The 26,859-nt window shown below is 46.1% G+C and overlaps 1 protein-coding gene across 1 annotated transcript in view; it reads right to left on the bottom strand.

Annotated features, from left to right (window-relative positions):
- The window catches only part of Vapb (VAMP associated protein B and C), a 37,014-nt gene extending 12,867 nt beyond the window's left edge, over positions 1–24,147 (bottom strand). Inside the window, exons 1-2 of the mRNA XM_036183856.1 lie at positions 23,941–24,147; positions 3,967–4,119 (exon numbers count right to left, since the gene is read on the bottom strand). Of these exons, the coding sequence (XP_036039749.1) occupies positions 3,967–4,119; positions 23,941–23,998 (211 nt within the window). The 5' untranslated portion in view covers positions 23,999–24,147. The remainder of the gene's footprint in view (positions 1–3,966; positions 4,120–23,940) is intronic.
- Positions 24,148–26,859: the final 2,712 nt, after the last annotated feature.

Genomic DNA, 26,859 nt, shown 5'->3' with positions numbered 1-26,859 from the left:
AAAGGCTTTAAGCACAATTAAGCTGAATTTTTGTTGGTAAAATATTTTAAGCCATAAACTAATCTGGTAAAAAGATTGGGGGTTTATCTTAAGCAGCAATGCAGGCTGTTCTTATCTCAGAGCAGTGAAGACTTCTAGTTAAAAGTCTGCACTTATCAGAGCCTTCCAAAGCAATGATCAGATCCAAGGAAGGATGCCATGTTAAAGCCCCCATGGCAGCCTCTCTCTGCTCTCTGGAAGATACACAGCAGGCCTCTTCTTTGTCAGCAGGCTGGGAGCACTTTACCCTGAGATTCATTCAGCACCTGAATGCTGCAGCCCACGGCTGGCTAGTCCAATGTCAGTAAACAGCAACATCCATCTGAGCCAGCACCATCTTAAACGGATTAATAATCAATTCCAATACTACCCAATTACATTAATTGACCAAAGTCTCCATCCCAGGAGATGCTGATATTCATTCTGTTACTGGAAGAACTTTATGGTTTAAATGTGATTAGAAAGAGTCCTGAAGGGGCTGTCAGAAACCAGCGCCGACCCTCTGTGCTCCAAATTTCAGTTTAAAGTACAGATTCAGATAATGGGAGACCTATGTTTGGCCTTAATCCACCTTCCATCCCAGGGCACACAGAGTAAAGTGAATCTGTACCTAAATCCTGGTGTCTTTGGTGACTCTATCCACACCCCATGGATATTCTGCACGTGTGGTACTTGGCACAGGGCAGGCCATGAGAGTAACTGAACTGCAGATGAAAGTACTCACCACTTTGTGGGATTAGAACTCACAGAGGTTATACAAATACTAACTTAATGTAATATTACAGGAAGCCTAAGTATTTTTGATGAGCCCATAATTCTACCACTTCACCTGCTGTACATGCTGGCGAACATGGTTTGGAATATTAATGGAAAAGTCCCTCATTATTAAACTGCAGCATTAAAAACAAGATCTGCCACTACTAACAGCCTTCCACAAAGACATCTTCAGAAATTACATACGCTAAAACCATTTCCCTGCCACACAGTTTGAAAGATCTAAATTCTGTAAAACCACTTCCATCTGCTTCAGATGGATGATGAAGGCAGAGGTCCTACCCTCCCTGTGCCTGAAGTCTCTGGGAACTCAATTTCCCTCCAGCAAGCTCATCTCCAATGACTGTGCTGCCAAGGCGCAGAGCCACATATGCAAGCCCAGCTCAGGCGGCCGGTGCTCATCACGAGCATGTGTGCAAACCCAGGCAGCCTAGGTTAATAAGAGGAACTTCACGCACATGGATTCAACTGTGTTATGAAGAAAGCCGCACAACAGGTCAGAGCCTGAGCTTTGGAAGTATGGTGTAAGGTCCTTTGCCTGCCAGGTTCACTGGCAAGGCCAGCAAAGCACTACAGAGTGTGGCTGAGGATCGCCGCCTATGCCTGTCGAAGCCAGATGCAAGATACAAAGCCTTTCAAGTCCAGCCTTATTTACCATCACCATTCCCATCTCCCTCAACTCACTCATTCCATTCGCCTCTCCTCCCTTTACAGGGATGATTTATAGCCTCTAATTGCTAGAGCCTCTGAAGGTCTTCAGAAAGGGAGGGTGCACTAACCCTGCCTGTCCTTTCCAGGTGTCCTGTGACATTCTGGGAGCTAAGCAGGACCATGCTGATAGGATTTTAAGTTCATCTGATGGTCACCATTTTATAAATTACATGTGAAAATTTACTCATAAACGTATGTTTCATAGGAATTCAGGAAGGCCACACATTCATAAAAATTCATAGAATTCCTTTGCTTTTTGAAGGCAATGCAAATAATATACAACTGGTCTCCACCCAAGCCTGCCTGGCTTTGTGCATTTATAGTAGCACCAGTAGAATGTGCACACATGACCAGGCTGGCAGATGTCAGTCACAGACTCAAGGACAGATCATATGAAGCAACAAGTGGCTGTGAGCTCACCAAGGACAGTGGTCTACCGGTGAACCCGCCCCACCTTCTCCAAGGACTCTGACTCACCATGTTTCACCCCAGTGACTGCACTCCTCAAGGAACCAGACCTGGACAAGAACAGTGCTTCCCAACCCAAGATGTGCCATCTGCACACCCAGAACCTGGCCCTCTCAGGCCACCACTGACAGACAGACACACAGTGTTTCCAGACTCTTCTCACGGCCATCCTGTTTCACCACGGGAAAGCTGCAAACAATCTCTATCCGACCATTCACTCCTCCTGCTCCCTGACCCTACGATAGATGACAGTTCAGATTCATCCTGCAGCAGCCACCCCCAACCTGGAGAGGCAGCATCACAGTGCCATAGAAAGAACCTATGTCTCTACGCCAAGCTCTGCCTGACAGTCATATGACAGAGACAATGTGACAGGGAAGGATGACATCCATGCCAGTTCCGTACTTTCTGATCTGCAGAGGAAGATACAGCAACAAAAGCAGCCTTAACTTAGGAGCCTGATCACACTCAGAACATTCCCAAGACTGGGAAGGACTTGCTCCTGGTAAAACATGCACGCATGCACATAATCACCTGTAACATCAGGAGGCACACCTACACTGTATAACTATCTGCTGAGGTTATTTTACTCAGAAAACCAAGCTGCTATTTTCCTATGAAAACTGGTAAACTCAAATGTTCTAAAATGTATTATGGATAAGGAGATTGGGGGGTGGGGGCTAAAGAAAGGACCAGGGCTTGGACAGTTCAACTCCACAAGGCCCTCAGGCACCAAACTAAACAGGGACAGGACAGAAGAATCCAGCTGCACTAATCTCAGTGAAAACTCACAGCACATGGAGGAAGCAGAAATCCCACCCTGACCACTCCCTTCTTCCAGCATGCCAGTCACAGAGCACTGGCTCTGTCACACACCAGCTTCATGACTCAAAATGGACACAGAATGGATGCGACAATGCATCCTATACAGTGCAAATGGTGCAGAGTGTGATGAGGTCCAGCAGTGGGAACCCTTCCATCGGTGCTGGCTACCAGCTAACTGCTCCTGACTAAAAACCTGACTCAGGAGTCCAGACCAGGCCTTGCACACTGAGAGAGAAGCACACAGGGGAGCTGGGGTGGGTGCTCCATAATGAGAGACACCAACGGAGGCAAGGAGTCAGAGGCTGAGATAATGAAACACCTTGTATCTTTCCAAGGAGGTGAATCATTTTCTTTTAGGTGTCAAATGAATAGCCAAATGTATCACAATCAAAACCTATCATGGAAAAAGCCAGACAGGCACTCACTTCAAATGAGAAGTGGCCTCTAACGATGCTGAAGCTGGGGACACTGAGTCACTGGTGTCTAAAGGACACATACTCCCCCACAGCTCCTTTGCGCATCATGGGTTCTAATGAGCTGCAATTTCACCAGTTTCTAAATATGTTTAAACTCTAATATATCACTCATACCTCCTTAATTCTGAAAAACAGTTCTCAATTTGGGCACTTTATCAGCCTCTTTTCAGAAGTTGGGCTTTGGAAAATCAATGTGCCCTGATGGGGGTGGGGGACATCAGAACACACAGGGCCCACAGCTGTGACTGTTTATATCTCTTCAGAATGCACCTCCAATCACTAGATGACATCAGCACCCCCACAAATCCTTTAGCTTAAAGAACATAACTCTATCTAGTATTCTCCTACCAAATAAATTAGTTAACTCTGTCCCTTTCTACTACTGTCAAAGTGCAGAGTTAACTCCAAAAGAATGGAGCACTTGCTCTGAAGTCACTGCTTTAGTTTTGCTCCAGCTACAAAGGTATTGCGGCTGCAAGCATTAAAACGAAGAGACGTGGATTACGGAGAGTCAAGGTGGTGGGAACCAGGCTTTTACCCAGGGTGGGGTGGGAGAGGCGGAGAGGCGGGGAGAAGTCTGCAGTCCCCTGCACTGCCCTGAACACACCTACTCTGACAAAACCAAGGCTCGGGCCCTTTGGAATCCACCATGACCTCCAGACTTAGGACTTACCGGACACGTTGAGAGAGGCCCCAGCATCAATGACCCCACTGTTAGGCCGCACGCAGTACCTGCGCGGTGCTGTGGTCTTCACTTTAAAACACACATTTCTGTCTGTCGGGTTGCCAAGCTTTAGGTTGGTAGTGACGACATCAGTGAAGGGACCTATATGGAGAGACAGACATGGGATTCTGTGAGGAAAGTGCAGGAGGAAGACTGGACTGGAAGGGGAGATGATAGACAGGGTTCAGGAAGAGCTGAGGTCCACCTCACACTGGACCACTGCTGCTGTGTTACAGGAAAGAGCACAGCTCAGAAGACAGGAGACCTGTGTAAATGACAGGATCTAGAACCGGATGGTCCAAATCCACTGACAGTTACTTATGCTCGATATTCACTTCCACAGAACCCCAATGGAATCCTGCAGAAACTATACGAAGGACCAGGCATGGGTCCCCAGTAACTACCAGGAGCAGAGTGTGGCAGGTGGCCTCTGGGGTGTATGTAGGACTCTGTAGAAAGGAAAACCCCTAACAGTGTGACTACAAGGATGGCCGGCCTCATTAAGAGCCCTCTAGCAGCTCTAAGTACCCAAGCTCCTGAGAAGCCTGGAGGGAAGTTCTGTGGCCCTGGGCTATTGTTTATTACTATTACTTATTCATTTCCTACTTCATTAGATTTTTTAATTAAAAAAGTAAAACATGCTTCTTAAAACAAGCCAAACAATGAAAGATGTATAAAGAGAAGTTAATAAGCTTCATCTGTGCCTGAGGTAACTAATATTAACCATGTGGGAGCTCTTCCAACCATCTAGACTTAATAGCAATGTACACAGTCCACAACTGCAGAACTGTTTCTCATTGGCTAATCAGTGGACCCCCATCACTGGGCATATGAGGGGGTTAGATCGGGAGAGGTGAACTGCAGGACCTCTGTCACGTGCACACGCACATGTGTGTTGATGTCTGTATGTTGCTATGGAGCAAATCCAGGGACCTATACATGTATCCAGCCTCTGAGCTACATCCCCAGCCTAGATCCATTTCAAGTTTGCCTATTTTCAACATGAGTGCCACATCTTTGTTTCCTATAGGCAGCCTTCTCAGTCCCACCTCCACATTTATAAGGAAGCAGGGGAGGGGAATGTGTTTCCGTGGTTACAAAGAATATCTACTGGCTCACCTGTCACATGTCAGAAGACCCAGCAGACAAAGGTATGCTCTGAAATGCTTCCTCAGCTGCCGAGGGCAGGATTATCCTTTGTCCATCTCTGTTCCCAGCACTGTGTCTGGACACAGTAAAAGTCTCAGGACACACACAACATGAAGAAAAATACTCACAGATGATTTCCAGAAAAATGAGTGCCTTAGGCTGGCTTCCTCTGAGGTACTCAAATATGAAGGATCAACTGAATCCAAGCTTAGCTTAAACACAAATGGTGGGCTGAGGGGGAGAGGCTTGAGTCCTACATCAGGTATATGGCAGCCAGTGCAGCTAGCTACAAGAAAGCACTAATCTGTCCAAATGGGATGGATGTGCACATTAAGGGACACTCTGAGCATAAGACAATTTTCACATTTGCTAAAGTACAATCTTGTCTGTAAGAAGCCCTAGATAGTCAATACCGGCTGAACCTCACTGGGTAAAACACACCCTCCCTGACAGCCTCCTGACATGGCTACTCAGCTCAGCTCCCTTCACACATGGTCACCAACCACACTCATCCAACTTCAGCCCCCCCTCATTCATAGAGTAACTGCAGGCTGGAAGCCTAGCACCATCTCCATACAGGAACCCTTCCCTGCTCTCCAGTGTGGAAGACTACAGGAATGCATGTATGCACTGCAGCACATGTGACTAGATGACTATATCACCTACTGGGACCGCTTATCCTAAAAGCTCCTCTTATTTCATAGGCAGCACCTTTGAGACTGAAAGACCTGAAGAGAACTTCTCCATCTGTCTACCTCTCAGGAAGGCCTGCTCTGGCTCTAGGAACCAAGCGGAAAGCCAGGAGGAGGGCTTCCTGAAAGACTTGCAAGTGACCCCAACTGCAAACCACCCCACTCCCCAACTGGGAAAGCATAGGAGGCAGTTAGCCTGTGCCCAAAGGGTTTTCAGCCACAGGGAGTGAGAGCTGGATGCTGATAAGGCTCCACCCTTGCAACAAGTTCTTGGCCTCTAGGGAGAAATGAGACACTTAGTGTTGAGAACATCCAGGGGCTTATGGGAATTCTACCCTATCCCACCTCCACTGCACAATGGCTGACTCATGGGAAGATGGGAAGGTTGATCCCCTTTTACTTAAGGTAGAGATCACTGCAAGTAAGCACAGTCTATAAAAAGGAGAGCTAAAAACAGCTTTGATTTTCTAGGGCCCAAGAAAGTGGTAAGCCTTACAAGCCTGCATGGGCACAACTCACCAGGCATGTACTTCATAAAACAAACACAACACTACTCTGCAAGTGCAGGTGTTCAGGCAGGCAGGGTACTGGGGAACAAAGTCACCACTGAAAGGGTCCATTTCCAACACTATAGACCTACAGGGAAAGGGCCAGGCATAGTAGATCATGAGTGTCATCCCAGCATTTGGGAGGGTGGAGGCAGGAGGATCAGAAATTGAAGGTCATCTTTTGGTACATGGCAGGTTCTAAGCCGATCTGGGATACAAAGATGAAGATGGGCCCTGTCTCCAAAAAAAAAAAAAGGAAAACACAAACCACACAGAATGATTATTTGAGCATAACCCAGTACTTACTAAGGAGTAGGCTGCAAAGCTTTCTGAAGATATTTGCCTCAGGAGCATCAGAACACCAGCAGATCAGATACATAACAGACCCAACCACATACAGATACCTCATGGGAAAGCAGAACATTTAAGATGCCTACTCCAGCTCCTAGTGTCTTTCCCCTTCTGCTCCCATAAAACTGGGCTGGCTGGGGAACTCAGGTATAGACTTCACCAACCTCTTCTAGGAATATACACACAAGCCACTTCCCACTGTGCACATGGTGGTAAGTTCTCCAGGTCCGCCTATTATGTGGCACTCTAAATGGTATTTCAATTTACATGAATCACATAAAAGATGGTCTAAATTATTAAAAGACAAGCAATATTAGAACAGTGAGTGGGATAAAATAAGCAGTATTTCTCCCTTAGCGCCCCGCCTTGGGTCTAGGCACTAATTTGTAAAACTCTAGAGGGAGCCATGCTGGAAATATATGCAGCACAGACATCACTGGTAGAGCAGCAAAGTCTCATGGGTAAAAATCAAGGCATTTTGTAGAAACAGGCCAATCCTTCTCACCCCACTCTGGGCAATTTACTCCAAGAATTTTATTGAAAATAAATTCGATTTGAGTAATTACAGGAGATAAACCATGTTAGTGTTCTCCTTTCCCCTGTACTAATGAATTAGAACACACAAAAACCTCAATAAAAAATGATGTGAAGGCTTATGAGCATCATTCAGATTTTTCCTAGTCACTTTCATTTCATAAAACTGCCATTTCCATTAAAGCATTATGTAAAAAATGGGATTTTACTCCGCAAACATGCATATTTATTACCAATGAATTTAAACATTGCTTATAAAATACAAAGTCAATTTTACAAATGAAATCTTCAAAAGTTAAGTTTTTTCTTTTAAAAGAAAAAATATGATCTGTGTCTCTAGAGCTGGGACACTTCGTCTCCTCTAATCCCTTCTCTCGTGTCACCTATCCCTTGGTCCAGATGTCTGCGTGAAATCAGAAACTGTGAATGAGTACAGAGAACAACCCCAACCTGAAGTAAATTCCCAAAGTGCCTTGACATTTTTTCTTCTATGTAACAGGCTGGATGGGTTCTTCCCTCCCCTTGTTACAGCTGTGTGCACCTGCGAGCATTTATTAAGGCTGATAAAGATGCTCATGAAACAGCATTAACTAACAGAATATGAACTCCTCTACTTGTTCTCGAAGGAATTAGACCCAGGAAAGCATGGCATAAACTAGTCCACACTCTCCCCAGGCCCTGTGGCTTGCCTCTCTGTCTTTTTTAAATTCCTTAAGAAAGTAAGATCTGGATTCCACTTGTTTGAGAAAGCAAAGAACACAGACTCAGAAGAAATATGTGTGTTCATAAAAGTAGAATGGGAGGGCAATTCTTCTGTTGCAGGTCACAGGACACAAGCTCAGACTTGAAGTTCAAGAGAGAAGGTCACAGTTCCAGGTTCTGAAGATCTCTCCAGCGACAGCAAGATTCAAGCCAGGTACTGGTGCTCACATGTGCAATCCCAGAGGCTAAGGCAGGAGGACTGTGAGTTTAAGTCAGCCTGATCTACACAAGGGACAACAAGAAATTCCAGGCTACAGAGTGAGATCCTGTCTCCAACAAAACAAAAAAGACAAGAAAGCTGGGTAAGTTTACCAACCAGGAAACACCCAGGTAATATTGAAGCACTCCCTTACCTTTGCAAGGTCTGAGCACTTTGTGGTGACCCTTGCCCAGAGTGCCTCATTAACACAGAAAACTCAAACTCCAGCTTTACAATGTAGACAGCGGCTGAAGAGTTCATCTCTGGCAACTGTAAAGGCTACAGTGAAAACTTCTAGAACTTGGAGCTCAGCCTGGGCCTTTCTCAACTGCAGACTTAAGCGTGTCTTAGAATTTTGTCTTAGAATTCTGCCTGGTAAGTGGCAAGACTATGTGTTGAAGAGGTAAAAATGGCATTTTTATTTTTGGCCCACAATTCAATTCTACTAGAAAATAAAGATTAACAATGCCTAGTATAGCTGGGCATGATGGCACACATCTTTAATCCTAGCACTCAGGAGGCAGAGGCAGGAGAATCTCTTTGAGTGAGTTCAAGGCCAGCCTGATCTACACATTAAGTTCCAGGCTAGCCAAGGCTACATGATGAGACCCTGTTTGAATAAATAAATAGATCCTGAATAAGACCCTTGGAAGGTAACATGGAAGAAAACATTAATGACTTGGGACCTGGGTGACTTTTTAGGAAAAACAAGCATGGTGGAATCCATGGAAGGAAGATGTGATGAGCTGGACTTCATTAAAATTCCAAACCTGTGGGTTGGGCTGGGGATCTTCAGAAAAGCACTACTACCTAACATTTGAGAAGCCCTGGGTCCCATCCCCAGCACTGAAAAAAAATCACATAGATCAAAATAAAAACATCTGCTCTGCAAAAGATATTCCAACAGGCTGGACAAGCCAGCTACAGAGCAGGAGGGCTACCTGTAGAAGATGCACCGGATAAAGGATCATCTGACAGACACATTAACAGTAAGACAACGTGCCACCTGGTTTAAAAATGGACAAAAGAGATATAGACGTCTCAGACAGGCAGAGGGCAAAGGGCATATGGGACAATGCTCACCGTTTACTCTTATAAAGATGCAGATTGAAAACACAAGGAGAAGAAGTCACTACTTGCTTCCCATCATAGCTACGGTCAGTGTAGACACTTTGAGAGGCCGGGTATTTCTTTTCTTTGTGTGGTGCTATTCACCACACGTGCGAGGCAAGGGATCTGGCATGGAGCTGGACCCCTGGTCCAAAAGGTGTTTCTTTTGAAACCAGCCACAGTCCCCTCATCGGAGCCAGGCATCATTCTCCTTGGTACTCCCCTATCTGAAGTGAAGACTCCACAGCCTTACCAGAGGTAAAACCAAGTCCATCGGAGGTAGAAACAGTAAACCATGGTACATCCAGACAGAGGGATAATATTCACTAAAAAATAAGTAATTAAGCCATGAAAAGGCATGGTAGGACCCTAAATTCATATTCTAAGTGATAGTTACCATGTGGCATTCTGGAAAGGGCAGAACTACAGAGATGGTAAATGGGTCTTGGCCTGACAGAGTAATGGGGTGAACAGCAATGAGAACCTATCAGCTGCCAGCAGAGCCCAAGGAAGACAATGGGCTTCAATGGGTGTAGACTCCCAGGCTGTGAGTAGTGCAGGCAGCATTGGAGTGGGAACTCAGCAGTGGGAAGCTGTTCTGTTAGGGGCTCCCCTTTCTGCATGAACTTCCATGAACCACATCTGCATGATCTTTCATGAACCACAATTGTTTATACAAGAGTTTTATTTTATAAAGGTGAAGTGTCTGGCATGCTACACCCGTGTGTCCAGTTCCAACCAGTACTGTGTTTCTGAAGCAAGTGTACACAGGTACAGATGGACAGGGAGGAGTCACTGACACCCTGTTCTGCACAGAAATCACTCTCTTCCTCTTCTAGAGCTCGTGAAATCCTAGTTCATGAATACACATCCTTCCTGTGTAATTTATCTCTTGGTGTGGCTACAAGCCTTTGGAATTCACACTGCATGTGCTGCCACACAAGTTACACACCAAGCTGGCATGCAATCTACCAGGTCTCAGCCTTCCAGACTGAAGCTTATGTTATTGGCTTGGCTGCAGCTCTTGATTCTGCATGAAGAGGCTGCATCAGTTTACTCTCTTCCAAACACTGTGACTCCCCATTCCGTGACCCTCTAAACAATAAACGGCCACATTCACTCCAACCCTACAGAGAGTCTTCAGGCATAAGTGAAGACTTTTGATGGATGTTGCTGGGACAATAAAACAGTCCTTGAGGTCTCAATACAATAGACTCTGTACATGGGAAATATATTAAAATCGGGAGACACAGACCTTCTGAAGTCAAATTTGCTGCTTCTACTTACTCTGCCACAGTCTGTTTTCACCAAGTACCAAGGCCCTGAAGCCTGCCTTCCCTTCCTAACTGCAATGCTCTACTTGTTCCTAGACTGGAAACCACAAATCACATGATTTTGTCCCCTACTTCACAGCTGGTGGTCAGCACCTAGAACAGTTCCAGGAGCAGGGTAGCCACTCAGCAAGGCTTGAAGAGGAGGGCCAAGCAGAGGCCAGAAAGCTGGATTCTTTTCCAGGTGTCCCCTGGAGTGTGGCTCACTGTTCAACCTCATCACCTTCCGCACAGGACCCACTGTGCATGTTTTGATTCCATTTCCACGGACTGACTACATCCACTGTCACATCCAGGCCTAGAACAAGGCACCACCAATAGCAAGAGGGCTAGAGAAATGCAGGCCAAGCCAGTGTGAGCTTTGCCATGCTGTTGAGTGTGCTTCTAGCAGGACCAAATCTCAAGTCCTTTTAAGTGTGTGCTGTTCTCACGAACAGTGTGTGTCAATAATGCTCTGGTGAGAGTTGTTCAGTTTTTTAAACGTTCCTTCCTTCTAGAAAAACAAAGAACAAGCAGACTCAGTGGCACAAGCCTATAATCATAGCTCAAGGGAGGCTGAGGCAGAGGGTCAAGAGCTTAAAGTCAGCCTGGGCTACACAGTGAGAGCCTGTTCAGAGTCAGAGCATAGGGAGGAAGATCAAGAGGTCATATAACATGTTCGGAGAGGACTAGCTCTTCAGCAACCACAAAACCTCCAGTAGGGTCACAAGAAGTCATTGTTTTTCCTAAAGCTATCCTCCTGATTGGGTATTAGCTCACATTAACTCAATGCTTTAGAAACAAAACCAAAGCATTGTAACCAGTATGTTTTTAACAGCAAAGCCTGAAGCCCAATCTATGGCTCTTATTTTTGAAATAATCACATCAAGAACCCTATATATAGACAAAAATGTTCCAAAAAAATTTAGACCCAAAGTATTCTAAACTAATAAAGCATCCTCCCCAACACTCTCATGAGACAGGCAGCTGCAGAAAAACGTCACACCCATTATTACAGTGGAGGAATCAACACCCAGAGCTGTCACCGACAGTGACATCAAAGAGACCTTGGGCCAGCTTGGCAGAAGTAGATGACAACCCCCTACTGAAGGCTCACTCACTCCTAGCTTCTGAGCCCCTTAAACTGCCTGTCACGCAGTCCTCCACAGGTGGAAACTGAACACACCAGCACTCTTCTAGTTTAAGAACCAATGACTGAAGTTGCTAGGAAAGGCGAGATCAGGTTCAGAAAGTCACCTAGAAAACATGGAATGTCATGCAGAAGGGGCAGCCCAGGAAACAATGCAGCCAAGGCTTTAGAATTCTCATATGTAACATATGTACTAAATTTCTCTGAAGGAACAGCAATGTGAAAGAATAAACCAGATCTGCATTTCAACTGAGGTATCTGAGAAGCAAGTTGAAGGACCCATGGACCACAGCTGGCTGACACAGAAAACATGGCAAAAGACCACACTAACCTCTGATGAGCGAAGGAAAGTAGGAAGTGCAGGATGACAGACAGGGAGGAAAGACATACCTAAACTACTTATTAAGCTTCACCTATCTCACTGAAGAAAGGGCTAAGTGAAGGCTAGTGCCCACTAATGTCTAGCTATGCTATGCCTGGTGCTTATTCAATTAGCTGGCTGTTTCCGTTTCTACATACAGAAAGCTCCTGTAGCCAGACATAATGGCACACACCTTTAATCCCAAAACTTGGGAGACAGAAGCAGGTGAATCACTGCAAGTCTGAGGCCAGCCTGGGATACACAGTAAACCAAGTCTCAAAGAAAAGACAAGGAACACCTCTGCAAGCCGGCTCTTATACAGAACACCCTATGGGCACAAAAATATTGTCTTAACACATGGGCTGTCACTGTTATATAATTTATAAAAATCAAAGTTACAGCTTAGAACAGGTTCAGCACAGCACTGGTCTCGAGACTCCAGGAGGAGCTCACTTTCAACTCTGACAGGCATTGTTATCAGATTAGGAAACCCCTTTGCTGATCTAATGGGAGACACTGCTCAGACGGTGTGGTGGGTCACTCCAGTAATCACAGAACTTGGGAGGCTGAGGCAGGAGAATTGCTATGAGTTCCAAGCTGGCCTTGGCGGGTTTTTTTAAATAGAAAAATGGCTACCCATATACAGCACAGCCCTTTAAACTTCTTTATGATATCCAGCAGGGCAGATCCAATGCAAGCAGAATTTTATATATCCGTCCCAAAAGATAGCTTCAAAACCCCTTTTTCCTGTCCACAATCTTTACCACATCAACTAACAAACATCTAGTAAGTTTTCTCTAAAAGACCAAGATCCATGTTCATCGTAACCATAGAGAGCAATCCATTTCCCATAAAGACAGTCTGTATACACAGAGGAGATGGCTGAGGGGCACTCAGCCCAGGGACAGGAGTGATCCCAAGACAAGAGCCCCAACTTCTCCAGTTGCAGCTACTGCAATGCAAATAATGATTCATGGCAGTTTCAATCTCATGGGCTACAGAACTCCTCCAAGTTGCCCCTTCTTCAGTATGTATGATACAGCCTTGGAGGACATGGCTGGCCCTCTGTCTCTGCTCACTTCACCACTGTGAGAAAGGGCAGTGCACAGGTAATCAGTTAGGGTAGATTCTGATCTGGTTTCCTGGTCACTGAAGACCCTAAGTAGCCATTCCAGTGAGAACATATCTAGATGAAAATACTTTCTCTGCTTTGGGAACCTCCGCTCAAATACCTTCTGTTTCAGAAGGGTTAGGGAATCCCTCCAGCCAGGGGAGGTTACTTCGTTCTACTGTACCACAACAATGAGCTACAACTTCCACATGTGTGTCTGCCGCCTGGCCCTGGCTTCCAGGCCCACTATCCATTTCCCATCTCTCCTGGCATACTTCCTCACATTGGCACTTGCCACGCCTACCAATCTGCCCGAGACCTACTCTCCCCAAGCTGCCCCTCTCCAAGTCAGGTCTTAGCTTCCATCACTTAGTCATCAGCAGATTCTGGGGCTCCACCCTTAAGTCAGTCAGAATCTGAGTACCTCTAACTTTTCTCATTGCTGCTACTCTGGTCCACCATACCTACCTCTCTTGTCCTGACGCCTAGGTCACCACAGGGGCCACAGGGCTCCCACATGTAGTCCAAGTCACCAGACACACCAGCCAGGCCATTTTAAAAACAAACCCTCCAAGCCCTCCTCGTCCCCACCACAGCACAATCCCATCTCTCAGGTAGTCTCCCTGTCTGTGCCCTTAAGAGCTCATCTTGCCTCTCTTATCACTCAAGGAACAAGACTGCTGTCCTCAACCTCAGGGGCTCATTGCCACCTGCCTCACACTTGTCATTCCCAGAGTCTAGAATGTTCTTCCCCCAAACAGCTCACATTTACACATCAGCGGTACACAATTAACCTCTGAGCTCAAGTGTTACCAACCTCGGGATGCAGCTCAATGAAAGGGCAAACGCTGAGCATGGACACGGCCCCAAATTTCTATCCCCAGAACCACAAAAATCTTTTAAATATTTTAAAATGTAAAAACAAAACACAAAAATACTTTAAAAATTTTCAACACATGAATAAAAATAAGTAAAACATATAAATAAAAAAAGCTGTTTCCGGGGCTGGAGAGATGGCTCAGAGGTTAAGAGCACCGACTGCTCTTCCAGAGGTCCTAAGTTCAATTCCCAGTACCCACATGGTGGATCACAACCATCTGTAATGAGATCTGGCACCCTCTTCTGTGAACATAATAAATAAATATTTAAAAAAAAAAAAAAAAAAAAAAAAAAAGAGCTGTTCCCAAACCCTTAACTCAAATTTGTCTTCATTCAGCATTAACCTCCACCTCATTGGAAGATGAGCTCTAAGAAATCCTGGTTTTTCCTCCCTAACAGCAGCAACACACTGAAGGCAGCAGGAAGTGAACAGTGATGGTCCAAGCTTTGGGCTGGACTCTCAGGCTGCAGAGATGGGCACAACTGCCTCCTACCCAGAAGACTGAGACAGTAAGCACACTGGAGGCCCATTGCAGGGCCTGCTGGGGACAAAGAGCAATGTCTGCAACTGAGACCAACATGTTGTATCTCTGAAGTTCAATGGTAGTATGAGCCTGAGTCTATTACCACAGCCTTGAGGCCTTCTGTGAGCTCTCTAAACTAATAACTTACATTGTTCTCCCAACACTGCTGGTAGTCGACGCACGCTTGAGGGGGCCAATGAATGTTTTTAAAAAAGAGAAGTCTCAAAGTCACATTTCAATTAACGAGAATTTTCTGAGCCAGGCCTGGTGTCACAGGCCTGTAATGCGAGGCAACCTAGGAGGCTGAGGCAGGAGGGTAGAAAGTTCAAGACCTGCCTGAGCAGCTTAGTGACACCCTATCTCAAAATAAAATTATCATTTCCCCACACAAAAGGGCTGGGGATGCAGCTCAATGGTAGAGCGCCTGCCTAGCATGCTTGAGTCCTTGGTCAATCCCCAGCATTAGAAAAATGAAAGTCGCCGGGCGGTGGAGCATGCCTGTAATCCCAGCACTCGGGAGGCAGAGGCAGGCGGATCTCTGTGAGTTCGAGGCCAGCCTGCTCTACAAAGCGAGTTCCAGGAAAAACACAAAGCTACACAAAGAAACCCTGTCTCGGAAAAAAAAAAAAAAAAAAAAGGAAGGAAGGAAGGAAGGAAGGAAGGAAGGAAGGAAGGAAGGGAGAAAAGAAAAGAAAAAAGGAAGATGAAAGTCTGCTAACTGTGTCCCCAACAGTTCAAAGAATGAAGAAGCAGGTAGAGCAGGGGCACACTACCACATCAATCCTGAAGGGTGGTGTCTTTAGCAGGCCAGGGAGTTAACCATTTAAAGAGCTACACAGGTGTGAGAACACTTGCCTAACTGGACACAAAGACATTCCCAAGACACAGGAACTCGTTCAAGGGTGAGAAGGTAAATCAATGAGAAAGGGTGGAACATGTTGAGGCTAAGGTTTCCATGACAACTAGGTGGGCAGGAGGTCTAGCCAGTCAAAAGAGCCAAAGAGCCTCCTAGAGAAGCAGAGCAGGCAGGGTATTGTGTGGGACGAGCTGAAGGTATTATTAATGGGAAACACAGGAAAGGCAGGGCAAGAGAAGCCTAAAGTCAGAATCCTGATCAAAAGAAACAGAGCCATCCAGTAAAAGACTAGGAAGAGGCCAGCAAGCTCCAGGAAAGCCAAGGCCAGGTCAGGTGTCACACAGAGACCTGATAATGGAGAAGGTCCTCAGAGGAGTAAAGAGAGGAATGCAGAGGCAAAGAGAAGACATGAAGCCACATGTCAGACTCACTGTCTCCTCAGCTGGTGTGAAAGAAGATTAGCCAAGTGAAGAGAGAGAGAGGGGGGCTCTCTTCAGGAAGGGCACCTCAGATGCATCTGGGACATGGATGGAGGAGACAGGAGAGAGGACAGAGAGGCCTGGGGAAGAATCAAGGAGCTAACTAATGACCATGAAGCATACGTGTTGGTGAAGGGGGCCGTCTTGTGCCCTTGAAGGAGAGAGAAGTCTTGAGCTTTCCTGAAAACACTGGGCCCAGTCAGTGGACTGCACTGAGCAGGCCCTGGTCAGCACTGTACAAGCAGGAGGCTTGGGGAGGAGAGAGGCAGGCCCCCAACTGACCCTGCACACCAAGGGAAACATGGTGACAAGATTGAAGCCTCATGCTCAAGGGTCTGCAAAGAGCTCTGGAGCAAGGAAGCATTTAGAGCCAAGCACTAAGCAGGAAAGAGGAGATAAGGAGGAAAGGTGGTGTGCACAAAAGTCCTGTGGCCAAGGAGAACAAAGGCTGATGGGGGAGAGAACAAAGGTCACAGCAAAGTGACAGCTGGACATCTCTCTGCTGAAGGATCTAATCTCCTCCCCCCTGGCCATGAGCAACATTAATACACTTATGCAAGATATGATCAGATCTGCATTTCTGGAAGCTGTACCAGTGTGGAGAAAAAGATGGGCCTCAGCCTGGAAGATCTGTTAGAAGGCTATTAGTCTGCCAGAGGAAAACAAACCCACCACCAAGGGAACAGGATGCAGGGGGCCCATGGCAGTCACAGCCTCTCTGGGATGCTCAACCGTGTAAATGTGACTGCCACTCAATGAACTAGCAGGAAGAGATAAGGACAAGGAGAATCAACCAAGGGTATGAATGGTACAAAAGAAAGAATGCCCAAGTACCACAAGTGTAGATAAACACCCACTGTACATGTGACATGACCCAGAGCACCTCAACTTGTCACATGCTTTCCTCAACCCAGGCAGGGCAGACCTCATACAAAGCCTTGAACTGCCCTCTACTCATAGGAAGGATGTCACTAGTTATAAGGTAACTTACCCTACCCAGCTGCTCTGCCCAAGGCTAGCACACAGGACAGAAGGCTCCAGTTGCAGCTGGGAAAAGCTGTGTGGCACCTGGAAAGACCATTTACTTTACACAGTGCTTTCTGGGTACACACTCTCCTCTCCTGATTCACACTTGGCCAGTCTCTGCAAGGGGAGGAAACTATCATGCATGAGCTCTGCTGAGCCACCCAAGAAGTGGGCGGAACCACAGCTTGCTCAGAGTCCAGGGTTTGTGGGGAGGCAGTTATAAATGCCACAGAATCTGACAGGGTGATCTGTAATCAGGGTCCACTCTAAAGTTACCAGCCTCTAAACTTGAAAGTCTCAACGGTCAAAAGATGAAATGACATTAGGAGATTACCCTGGTCTCTTCCCTCGTTGGACATCTGAAAGCATGACAGGTCACCAGCCCCTCCTGGAGTCACCCTGAAAATCTGAATGGAGCCCTTGCTCTTACTGAAAATTCAGGCAGGGTGAACTTGTACCCACAGTGCCTCCATTGGTACTCAAAGGACACAGGCTTCATTAAGGGGAACTACAACCTTTCTTGAAAGGATTATTCAAGACTATTACCCAAGGAAAGCATGCTAGTCTTTGTACATAAAAATTAAAAAATGCTAAGGACTTCAAAATAAAAGAAATAAATCACCCTGACGGCCATTTGGACTTCCACCACAGCTGTAAACCCGCTGCCTCTCTGCATGGAACAAAGCCTGAAGGAACCAGTACTCAGAGTGGGAGAGAGATATTTTATTTTATATATATAAAATTAGATAATCAATTTTAAATAGTGAATATTTACTTTTAATATTATATATATATATATATATATATTAAACATTTTTTATGAGATTATGTATTTTACCAACAGCACTGACTCCAGATACCCCATGCAAGGGGAGTGGGAGGAGGCCAGAACCCATGAGGGTGTTTCCAATTAAAAACAGCTTCTGTTTAAAAGGAACACTTAACATTTTGAAAAATGGAAATTTAGGAAGTATTTTATTACCACACCATTGCTTTTTAAGTTCAGTAACTGTTTCCAGAGCAAGGCTCTGGGAACCACTCCCATTTCTGAGGCAGCTGCACAGGTCCCCAGGTAAAGGCTTCAAAGGACCAGTGGACAAGGGCCAAAGCTATCTGGGTGTGATGTGCTGACAATGGTCTGAAAGGACCTGAAATGACAGAAAACGAGGGGCGGCTGAAAACCATAATGCAACTTTGTTATTTTATGAAAGACTTCCTTGGCAAGCTCGTCCTGACTAATGGAACCAGCACTCTGTGCTCATCTTCTCTCATCTTGCCGACAGCGCTGCTCCTTCCGGACAGGGTCATCCTTCAGATGGCAAAATTTTTACCAAATGAAGGGACAGATGAAGCAGTCTGAAAGGCAATTCTTCCCCTTAAAGTTCCAGTCTCTGGTTCTAACACCCTCTGTGGTACACGGGTGCCTGCTAAGGAACTTACTCCCTTGCTCCGCCCCTAATTTTCAACTAAGCCTAAGACCGCAGGAGCAAAATACATCTTTCTGGAAGAAAGATGCCGTCTAAGAGTAATAAATAAAAGATGGTGTAAACGCCGCTTAGCAGTCGGTCTCTTAATAAGCATCAGTTCAGACTAATTACTTCGATAAATCAACACAGGGATGGAAAGTTATTAGGGAATTACCAAGCCGCCTGCCACAAGCCCTCATGGAGAACCTGGGCCTTCCAAGTGCAAGGCCAAGGACTGCACAAATGTTTTTAAGAAAAAGAAGACAAGAGAAAGTTACCGTCTAGTTCACATTTTTCTCCTAGGGATAAGGTCTCAGAAGTAAATAGTACTGTCAATGAAGATTTAAGTTTGACTGGAGCCTAGTAAACTTAATGCCACTTGCTTTTTGATGAGCAAGCTGGTTAATAATTAAACACATGAAGATGATCTATCTATTCAGGACGGATTTCAACCATGGCCATAAAAAACACCTTAAGTGCGCTGCTGACATTTTGTTGTACTATAAAGCACAGTCTGCCAACACAACCCTGAGAGGACACCACTGACCGAGCAGTAGAAAGGGAACCGCTGGATTGTAGTATGAATCTTAAAGGTACTTATTAATAAAATCAAACCCGAGGCCAGTCATTGGGGTGAATGCTGAAAGATCAGAGAAGCAGAACAAGCTACAGCTACCTCATCTCGCCAGTTCCTCAGCTGGTCTTGTTTCCCCCGACCGCAAGCTTCTGTGTCCTCATCCCAATGGCTCTCGACTCAACTGTGTTGCTCAAACCTAAAAGCTTAACCAGCTAAAAGCTTAACTAACTAAATGCTTAACTAACTCTGGTGCCTGGTTTTCACACCTTATATATCTTTCTTTTCCTGCCCCAACTCCCTGGGATTAAAGACTCGATTTCTGGGGTTAAAGGCGTGTGTCACCATGCCTGGCTATTTCCAATGTGGCCTTGAACTCACAGAGATCCACCTGGCTCTGCCTCCCAAGTGCTGGGATTAAAGGTGTGCACCACCACCGCCCAACTTCTGCTATGGCTTACTCTTCCCATTTTCTAGACACCATTTGTGGCTCTGTATCTCTGAGGCTGTCTGTTCTCTGACCCCAGATATGTTTATTTCGGGGAAAACACAATATTTTGGGGAACACAATACCACCACACTGGATGGGAGACTGTTTTCAATTGCACCTATCTTCTACCACACACAGCCTGACAGCCTGACCCTGTTCTCTCCACACACAAGACAGCGTTTATCCACAAGCCTGGAGTGCTCCAGTACCCCTACCCAAGTCACTAATACTGTAGCTACTGAAATCTCAAAGCCACTGGCTTAGTGCCAGAACCAGGCCAGGAGGGGTCCAATCCACATCTGGCTGGTGCCTCATCCCAGTGAGATACTCAGCAATCACTCCCAGCTATACTACAACACAAAAGGGCAGGGGGGCTTGACTCATGGACAATGACCCAAATATACAAGACACCGCTTACCACAGAGGAGATTTGATGGGCTAGAAAACACAGACAGAGCCTTAAGAAAATGGAAGCAGAAACAAGTCAGAGCTCCCAAGAGGGTGTAAGCAGCAGCCAGGCCCTAGAAGGCCTGGAACAGAGAAAGGGAGACCATGAAGAGAACACTCCTTCCCCGCCTCGGAAGCCGTCCACTCTCTCAGGAGAGCCCTGGCCTGAAGGGGCTTCTACTCTGACCCCACAGAGTTCATAAAGATCAGGAGTCAGACAAACCCCACACACTTTGTGTCTCCTCTGAGTGTTTAATGCAGGGTAGTGCAGTGTGGTCCACAGAACTTACAAGTCATAGGAATCTGTGTGTATGTATGTGTGTGTGCATATGTACATATGTATATGTGCATATATACACATGTGTGCGTGTGTGTGTGTGTGTGTGTGTGTGTGTGTGTGTGTGTGTGTTGCTGGGAATCAAACCAAGGGCCCTGTACCACTGACCTACATCACACTCCAGCCCTTTTTGGGTTTGGTTTTGAGTTTAGTTTTATTTGTTTTTATGTTTTCTTGAGATGTAGTCCAACTTGATCTTGAACTCACAATCTCCCTGCCTTAGTTTCCAGGGAACTTGGATTACAGGTGTGTGTCACCATGCCCAGCCTGTAACATATTTAAATTTAACAAATCACACAAAATTCCCAGGACTATGACCAATACTAAACCCCACACCATCATCTTCAGCTGCAGTAAAAGTCTGATGATTTCCTGAATAACTGACAAGTACTTTGATTAGCTCACAAGTGTAATTCAGTAAGAGGAACCCTAGAAATCAGAGTTCTTATTCTTAACACCATGGAGGATACCAGTTAAATCTGAAGGTTCTTACCCTTAACACAATGAGCCAACTACTGGGTCTCTCCTTTTATTGTCTCAGCACTGAGCTTAAAATAAACAAACCAAGAAACTAAACAGTACACCTGGGCTTGGTGGCACCACCCACAATCTCAACACTCGGGAGCTAAGGCAGGACACCCACTCACTCCACACCAGCCTGGACGGCACAGTAAGCAAGACTTCATCTCCAAGAGACAAGGACTCTGTGGTAACGTGCATGGCTAGCCCTCACAAGGCCTGTCAGAACCCCACGAACCCCTGGATGCCTCTTCTAGAGTGAGGACATTTGGACACCAAACTTCTGGACCATCTCCCTGGCAACCAGTGATGTTGGCTGAAGAGGTGTCACCTTCTTAGCAAAGCCATCAACTCAAGGTTAAGAGAGTGAGGTAGAAACCCAAGGTCACACACACTCAATTGAAAGAAGCGGGCACCGGTGTCTCCTTCCTGGTCCACAAACCAGAGGACAGTGGTGGGGGACGCTCAGGGCTTCAGGGCTCAATCCAAGGAAGGACCAACAAGTCATCACACAGCCTTAACCTGGTGGGTGTGCAGACCTCACTCTCCTGGACTAGCCAGTATGGCCTTCCAGTCTGTGCCACACCTCCTATCCACGGCATCCCCAAGAAGCAAGCACCCTAGCTTTTGAATCTCTATGCACACCAATTGCCACGCCTGAATCCCACCTCCCATGCACTTCCCTCCTGCTATCACTGGACCTCTGTAACCAGCTTCAGTCTCCATGCTCTGAGCTGCTTTGTCCCGACACACTCTTATCAGATGACATGGTCTGGACCATCTCATCTGCTTTGTGAGCATTTGCACATGCATATAATTGTGTGTACGTGTGTGTGTACGTGTGTGTGTGTGTGTGTGTGTGTGTGTGTGTGTTTGGTGCTGGGAATCAAACCAAGGGCCCTGTACCATCCCTTCCTTCCCTGGATGTAAAGGATGGGTGAGTGTCCAGGAAGAGCAGGCAAACACAGTCAACTGGACTTGAATTTTTCTGGGTTCCAACAGATGGATGTGGACCACTGTGCCGAGTCACAGGAGAGGCAGAGCTGGGCTCCTGATGAAGAACTCTAGGCAATCCCAGGGAAGCCACTGACTTACCACATTCACTTTGGCTACTTGGCTTTCAGTCTCCTCCTCCAAAGAAGCCAGAGACCATCACAGAAAGTCAAACCAAAACGTCCCTCAATGAAGTTAGATCCTGATGTCCCGTAAGTTGAAAATACATTTAAGTAAAAAAAAAAAAAAAAAAAAAAAATGCACTCAATCTACTTCCCCTTTCTAAACATCACAGCTGACCTCAACATACTCCAGACTTACATCGGCGCAGAGGTATACAGAACCCTCTAGCAGAAAGACTGCTTTATCATAATCTGCTAGTCAAATATTTGTGGAGTCAGTAATCCCAGCACTCGAAAAGCAGGAAGATCATCTCAAGTCTGAGGTCAGCCTGAAGTACACAAGATCTTATCTAAAAAAGAGAGGGCCAGCGAGATGGAACAGCAGGTAACAGCAATGGCTGCACAACTGGAGCTCACATAATAGAGAGAAATGACTCCTGCAAGTTGTCTTATGACAGCGACACATTCACTGAGGCAAACCTCACACAGAGAATAAACAAATACAGGATAAAATAAAAAATGCATGTTGAAGGGCTTACACGCATGCACATACACCACAGAGAGATGGACGCCTTGTAGCTATGACAGGATGCAAATACACAGAACTGCAGAGTTGTGGTCCTAACTAGAGGCTGCAGCTCATTACTGTCCAGTCACAGAGAAGGCCAACTGACACCATTCACCTGGAAAAGGATCAGAATTCAAAATTCCAAATAGGGGCTACCAAACTTCACCACCCTCTTACCACCATCAGATGGAATCCTGGTAAGTGGGGGGCTTCCAGCAACCAGGAGCCACATTAAGTGGATATTTTTATTTTTGTGTATGTTGTCTGTGTGTTGATACACAAGTATGCCAAGGTACACGTGGGGGTGGAGGGGCCAGAGGACAACTTGCAGAAGTCGGTTCTCGCCTTTGGTAACGTGGGTCTCAGGGTTCGAACTCAAGTCATCAGCCTTGGTATCCAGCACTATTACCTGCTGAGCCATCTCTGCAGCCCGGGCTTAGGCTTCCTGAAGTTGTTTTGACTTATCTGGACAACCTTTGCTTCTTGTGCACCCCCTGCATTCTGAGCCAGGGAGGCACTGTAAACAGCCGCAGCTCTGAACTGTTTCCCAAGTCTGTGGGTACAATGGCTAAGCGTGTGAAACTTCTGAAATCAGAATTCAAAAGTCCATAGGCACCAATTGGGTAAGAGCCGTGATCCTAACTACTTCCCAACGGCAGAGAAACAGGTGACTCTCAGCACTCCAAATCGTGAGCACCTGCCATGGGCTACATGTAGATGACACTGGGGCCATCACACCACCCAACCTGAAGTCCACCTCCATAAAGTCTAGCTTCAGCCTTTCCTTCACGGCGGCGGTGGTAAGAGCCGGGCCACCATCTTGCTCACTAGTCTCATGAGTTCTAAAGGCCTCCAGTGCCCACTACAGCGGCTCAAAACATGCCACGAAGGAAGGAACAGGCTGGACATGGTCCCTGTTGCCTCGTGGCCTTTACATTTGGTGAAGGGAAGCATACATACACATATGCATAACCGCTTGTGTGTGTTGTGTATATATACATATTCGTAAATGTATGTATACACACTATAACATGCATATACTGTGCATACATATTTGTATAATGTGCACCTTTTTATTCACCTGTGCGTGCCTGCATGTATAAGTAGACTCGTTACACACAAATGTATACAGAAAGTGTGTGTACTACACAGAAAGTGTGCACGGGACTACTGGGCTGTAGCTGGCTACCCCGGGGGGGAGGGGCTGACGAGAAGGGGATTCAGGCAGATGCCATGCACTGACTCCACATGCACATATTAGGCGCCTGGTGCATGCGGGCCTCAGGCGGACAGCGTCCTGCCCTCAGGGCGCGTCCCTTCCGGCGCCGGACGCTGAGTGACAGCTCTGGGCCGGCCGCCCGCTTACCTCGGAACTTGAGCTCGTGCTGTGGCTCGAGGCTCAGGACCTGCTCCACCTTCGCCATGGTCCTCCCCGTCGGGGGCGGCGGCGCGGGCGGGGGGCGGCGGCCTGGGCGGCGGGGCTCAGGGGCGGAGGGCGAGGCCGCGGTGCCCGGCGAGCTCACGGCACGCACGCACGTACGCACGCACGCCCCAACGCACGCACGCACGTAAGCACGCACGCCGCAGCGGCCGAGCTCCGGCGACGGCCAGAGGCTCCGGCGGCGAAAGGCAGACTCTGCGCATGCGCATGGTGTTTTTGGGGGGGGCACTGCGCAGACACGGTCCGGACAGTGGAGGGCGGAGCTTCGGTTCCAGGGGGCGTGGTCTCGCGCAGCTTGGGAGGAGGGGCAGTCTCCAGCTAGGCTGTTTAGTTAGCGCCTGCGGGGAGAACTGTTTTTAAGTGCTTTACTTAATAATAATAATTAACAAGAATAAACTTCCACTTTCTTCCCACATGTGTGGTGCCAGGCTCTACTGAGCCTGAATATAGTAAAGTTCTTATTATTCTTACAAACATGATGTTTATGGGTTAGTGATATGTGCTAGGCCTTGTGACAGTTCATAAATAACAATTATAAATATAATAAACAGGCAATTATTGTTTGCTTATTTCGTGCCACTCTGCTGAATGCTTTCAGTAACTGTCATAAATAAAAGCTATTCTGTATTCAGTGTTTACCAAGCCGCAAATCACTGCACTGCACCGTTTGCTAATAGATACCATTATTTGTTTATGCAAGAAATATTTAGAAATACAATAACCAGAAAATGACCCGCTTCACACTTTGCTAGGACCTCATGAAGAGAATAAATTGGTTACACAAATAAATCACATGATTGAAAGTGTCTGGGAGCCTATATCTGTCTGATGCCCAGAACAGGCACTCTATACTCTTATTGGCACGTGACTAACATTTCATTGTGTAACACATATACTATGTAAAATCGGTCTTAATAGCCTCCTCATTGAACATACATATATGAAGTAAACATGGCCAATTGTTCATCATGGTCAACTCTATATGGCAGAAATATTTATGTTTCTCATGCATTTCCCACATTCTATATACTTATTTTTGTAATAAAAGTTTTTAGGGGTAATCTCTGTCTTTTAGCTTGTATATCTAGTCCATTTATACTTATTATATTTGCTGGTGTACCTGGGTCTATGTTAGCAGCTCACGTAGCCTCTCCCATTTGATTTACCATTTACTTTTTGCCTCTCATTTCTTGCTTCTTCAGGGTTGTTTTCCTCTCAGTCTGTTCTTTCCTCACATGATCTGCTGCCATTGCTTCTGTGCTTATTTTAATTTCTTGACATGATATTGATTCTATGAAAGTCTAGCTTTTATGATATACTTGCCTGTTGTCTTGAAGTTTAAGGACTTCAGCTCAGTCTAGGCCCCCAGTCCTCAATTATATGCCTTAATTATTGTGCCTTCCAAGGAACTATGTGTTTCCCTCAGTCCCTGTCCTGTGCCTCACCACATTCTTGGCATTTGTCATGCTTTGAACCCTTTGGGCTTTCTAGATTTGTTTATCAGGTACCTTTCAAGCTCAAAGCTTTTCGGTCAATATTTTTTTAACTTTGCTCTTTTTGTTGTCGTTTGCTTGTTTTGCTTTGTTTTTAAGGCAGGGTCTCATAGTCCAGTCTATCCTTGAACTCACTATGTAGCTGAGGATGACCTTCTTTCTCCTGCCTCCAGCTCTCAAGCTCAGAAATTCCAGGTGTTAGCCATTACATCCCATTTATGCAGGGCTGGAGCTGGAATCCAAGGCTGCATGCTAGCCAAGCACTCTACCAGCTGTGCTATATCCCCGGCCTCTAATTTTATTTTATTTTTGAAGTGGGATTTCACTACTTAGCACAGGTTAGCCTGAAACTCATTATGTAAAGACCAGGCTGGCCTTGTCACATTGTTGTTATTGTTGTTGTTGTTGTTGTTGTAAATTGCAACTAAGAACTTCCTATGTGCCATTTTAAAAAAGAGTGTGGCCCAGTAGTAATGACCATTTTCATGTTGCCTGCAGCCATCTAGCTTACCTATCTCCCAAACTTTCATCTTGCAGAGCTGAAATTCATTGTCTTTTAAACAGTAAGCCTGAACTTCCCTTCCCCAGCCCCAGCCCTTGTCAATCTTCATTCTATTCCCCATGTCTGAATCTGAGTGTTCTGGTACCTGTGGAAGAGGCATCATAGCAAGTCCCTTGTGACTGGGTTGCTTAGCACTGAGATAGAAGTGGGGGTATGGGACTGTGAGAAGGGAAAAAAAACCCACCTCCCTGGAACATGATTTGCCTTCCTTGCTGAATAAAAGTCAAGAACCTCAACACCACTGATTGTCAATGAAGGAAGCAGCTCTCACCGCAGAGGACTAAAAGATGTGAACCTAACAAAAGTGATCGTGGCTGGGAACACAGAATTAGCTCTCCCCAAGTTCCATGTTCCGGTGAAATAGTAACCCATGAATAACAACAGAACCAAGAAAAGTCCTAAAATACCATTTTTCAAATACTTAGATGGGGATATCAGGTAGGCAGGTTATAGCGGAGTGAGTTGAGCTCTGAGCTCGCTAGAGACCATAGAGAGAGCATTCTTAGCCCTTTGATTGACAGAAACTAATGGGCAGTCCATATACTCCGAAGGATTTGCCTAATGGTCACAAAAACTGTTACAGAAGAGAGCAATAGATGGCTATCTGGGGCATAAAGATGCCCTATGGTGATTTGGCTCTGGACTTGTAACATTCCAACCCCTCCATTTCACTGCTGTTCTGCTCAATCAGCCTTTGAAGATGCAGCTTCTGAGAATTCTCCTTCATATGATAAAGCCAAAGTGCCTGGAGAGTTAATATTTATTCCCCTAAAGGCATTTCAGACAAGG

The sequence above is a fragment of the Onychomys torridus genome, chromosome 4 (assembly GCF_903995425.1).
Source record: "Onychomys torridus chromosome 4, mOncTor1.1, whole genome shotgun sequence".
NCBI lineage: Eukaryota > Metazoa > Chordata > Mammalia > Rodentia > Cricetidae > Onychomys > Onychomys torridus.
This window is presented reverse-complemented; position numbering and strand designations above follow the sequence as displayed.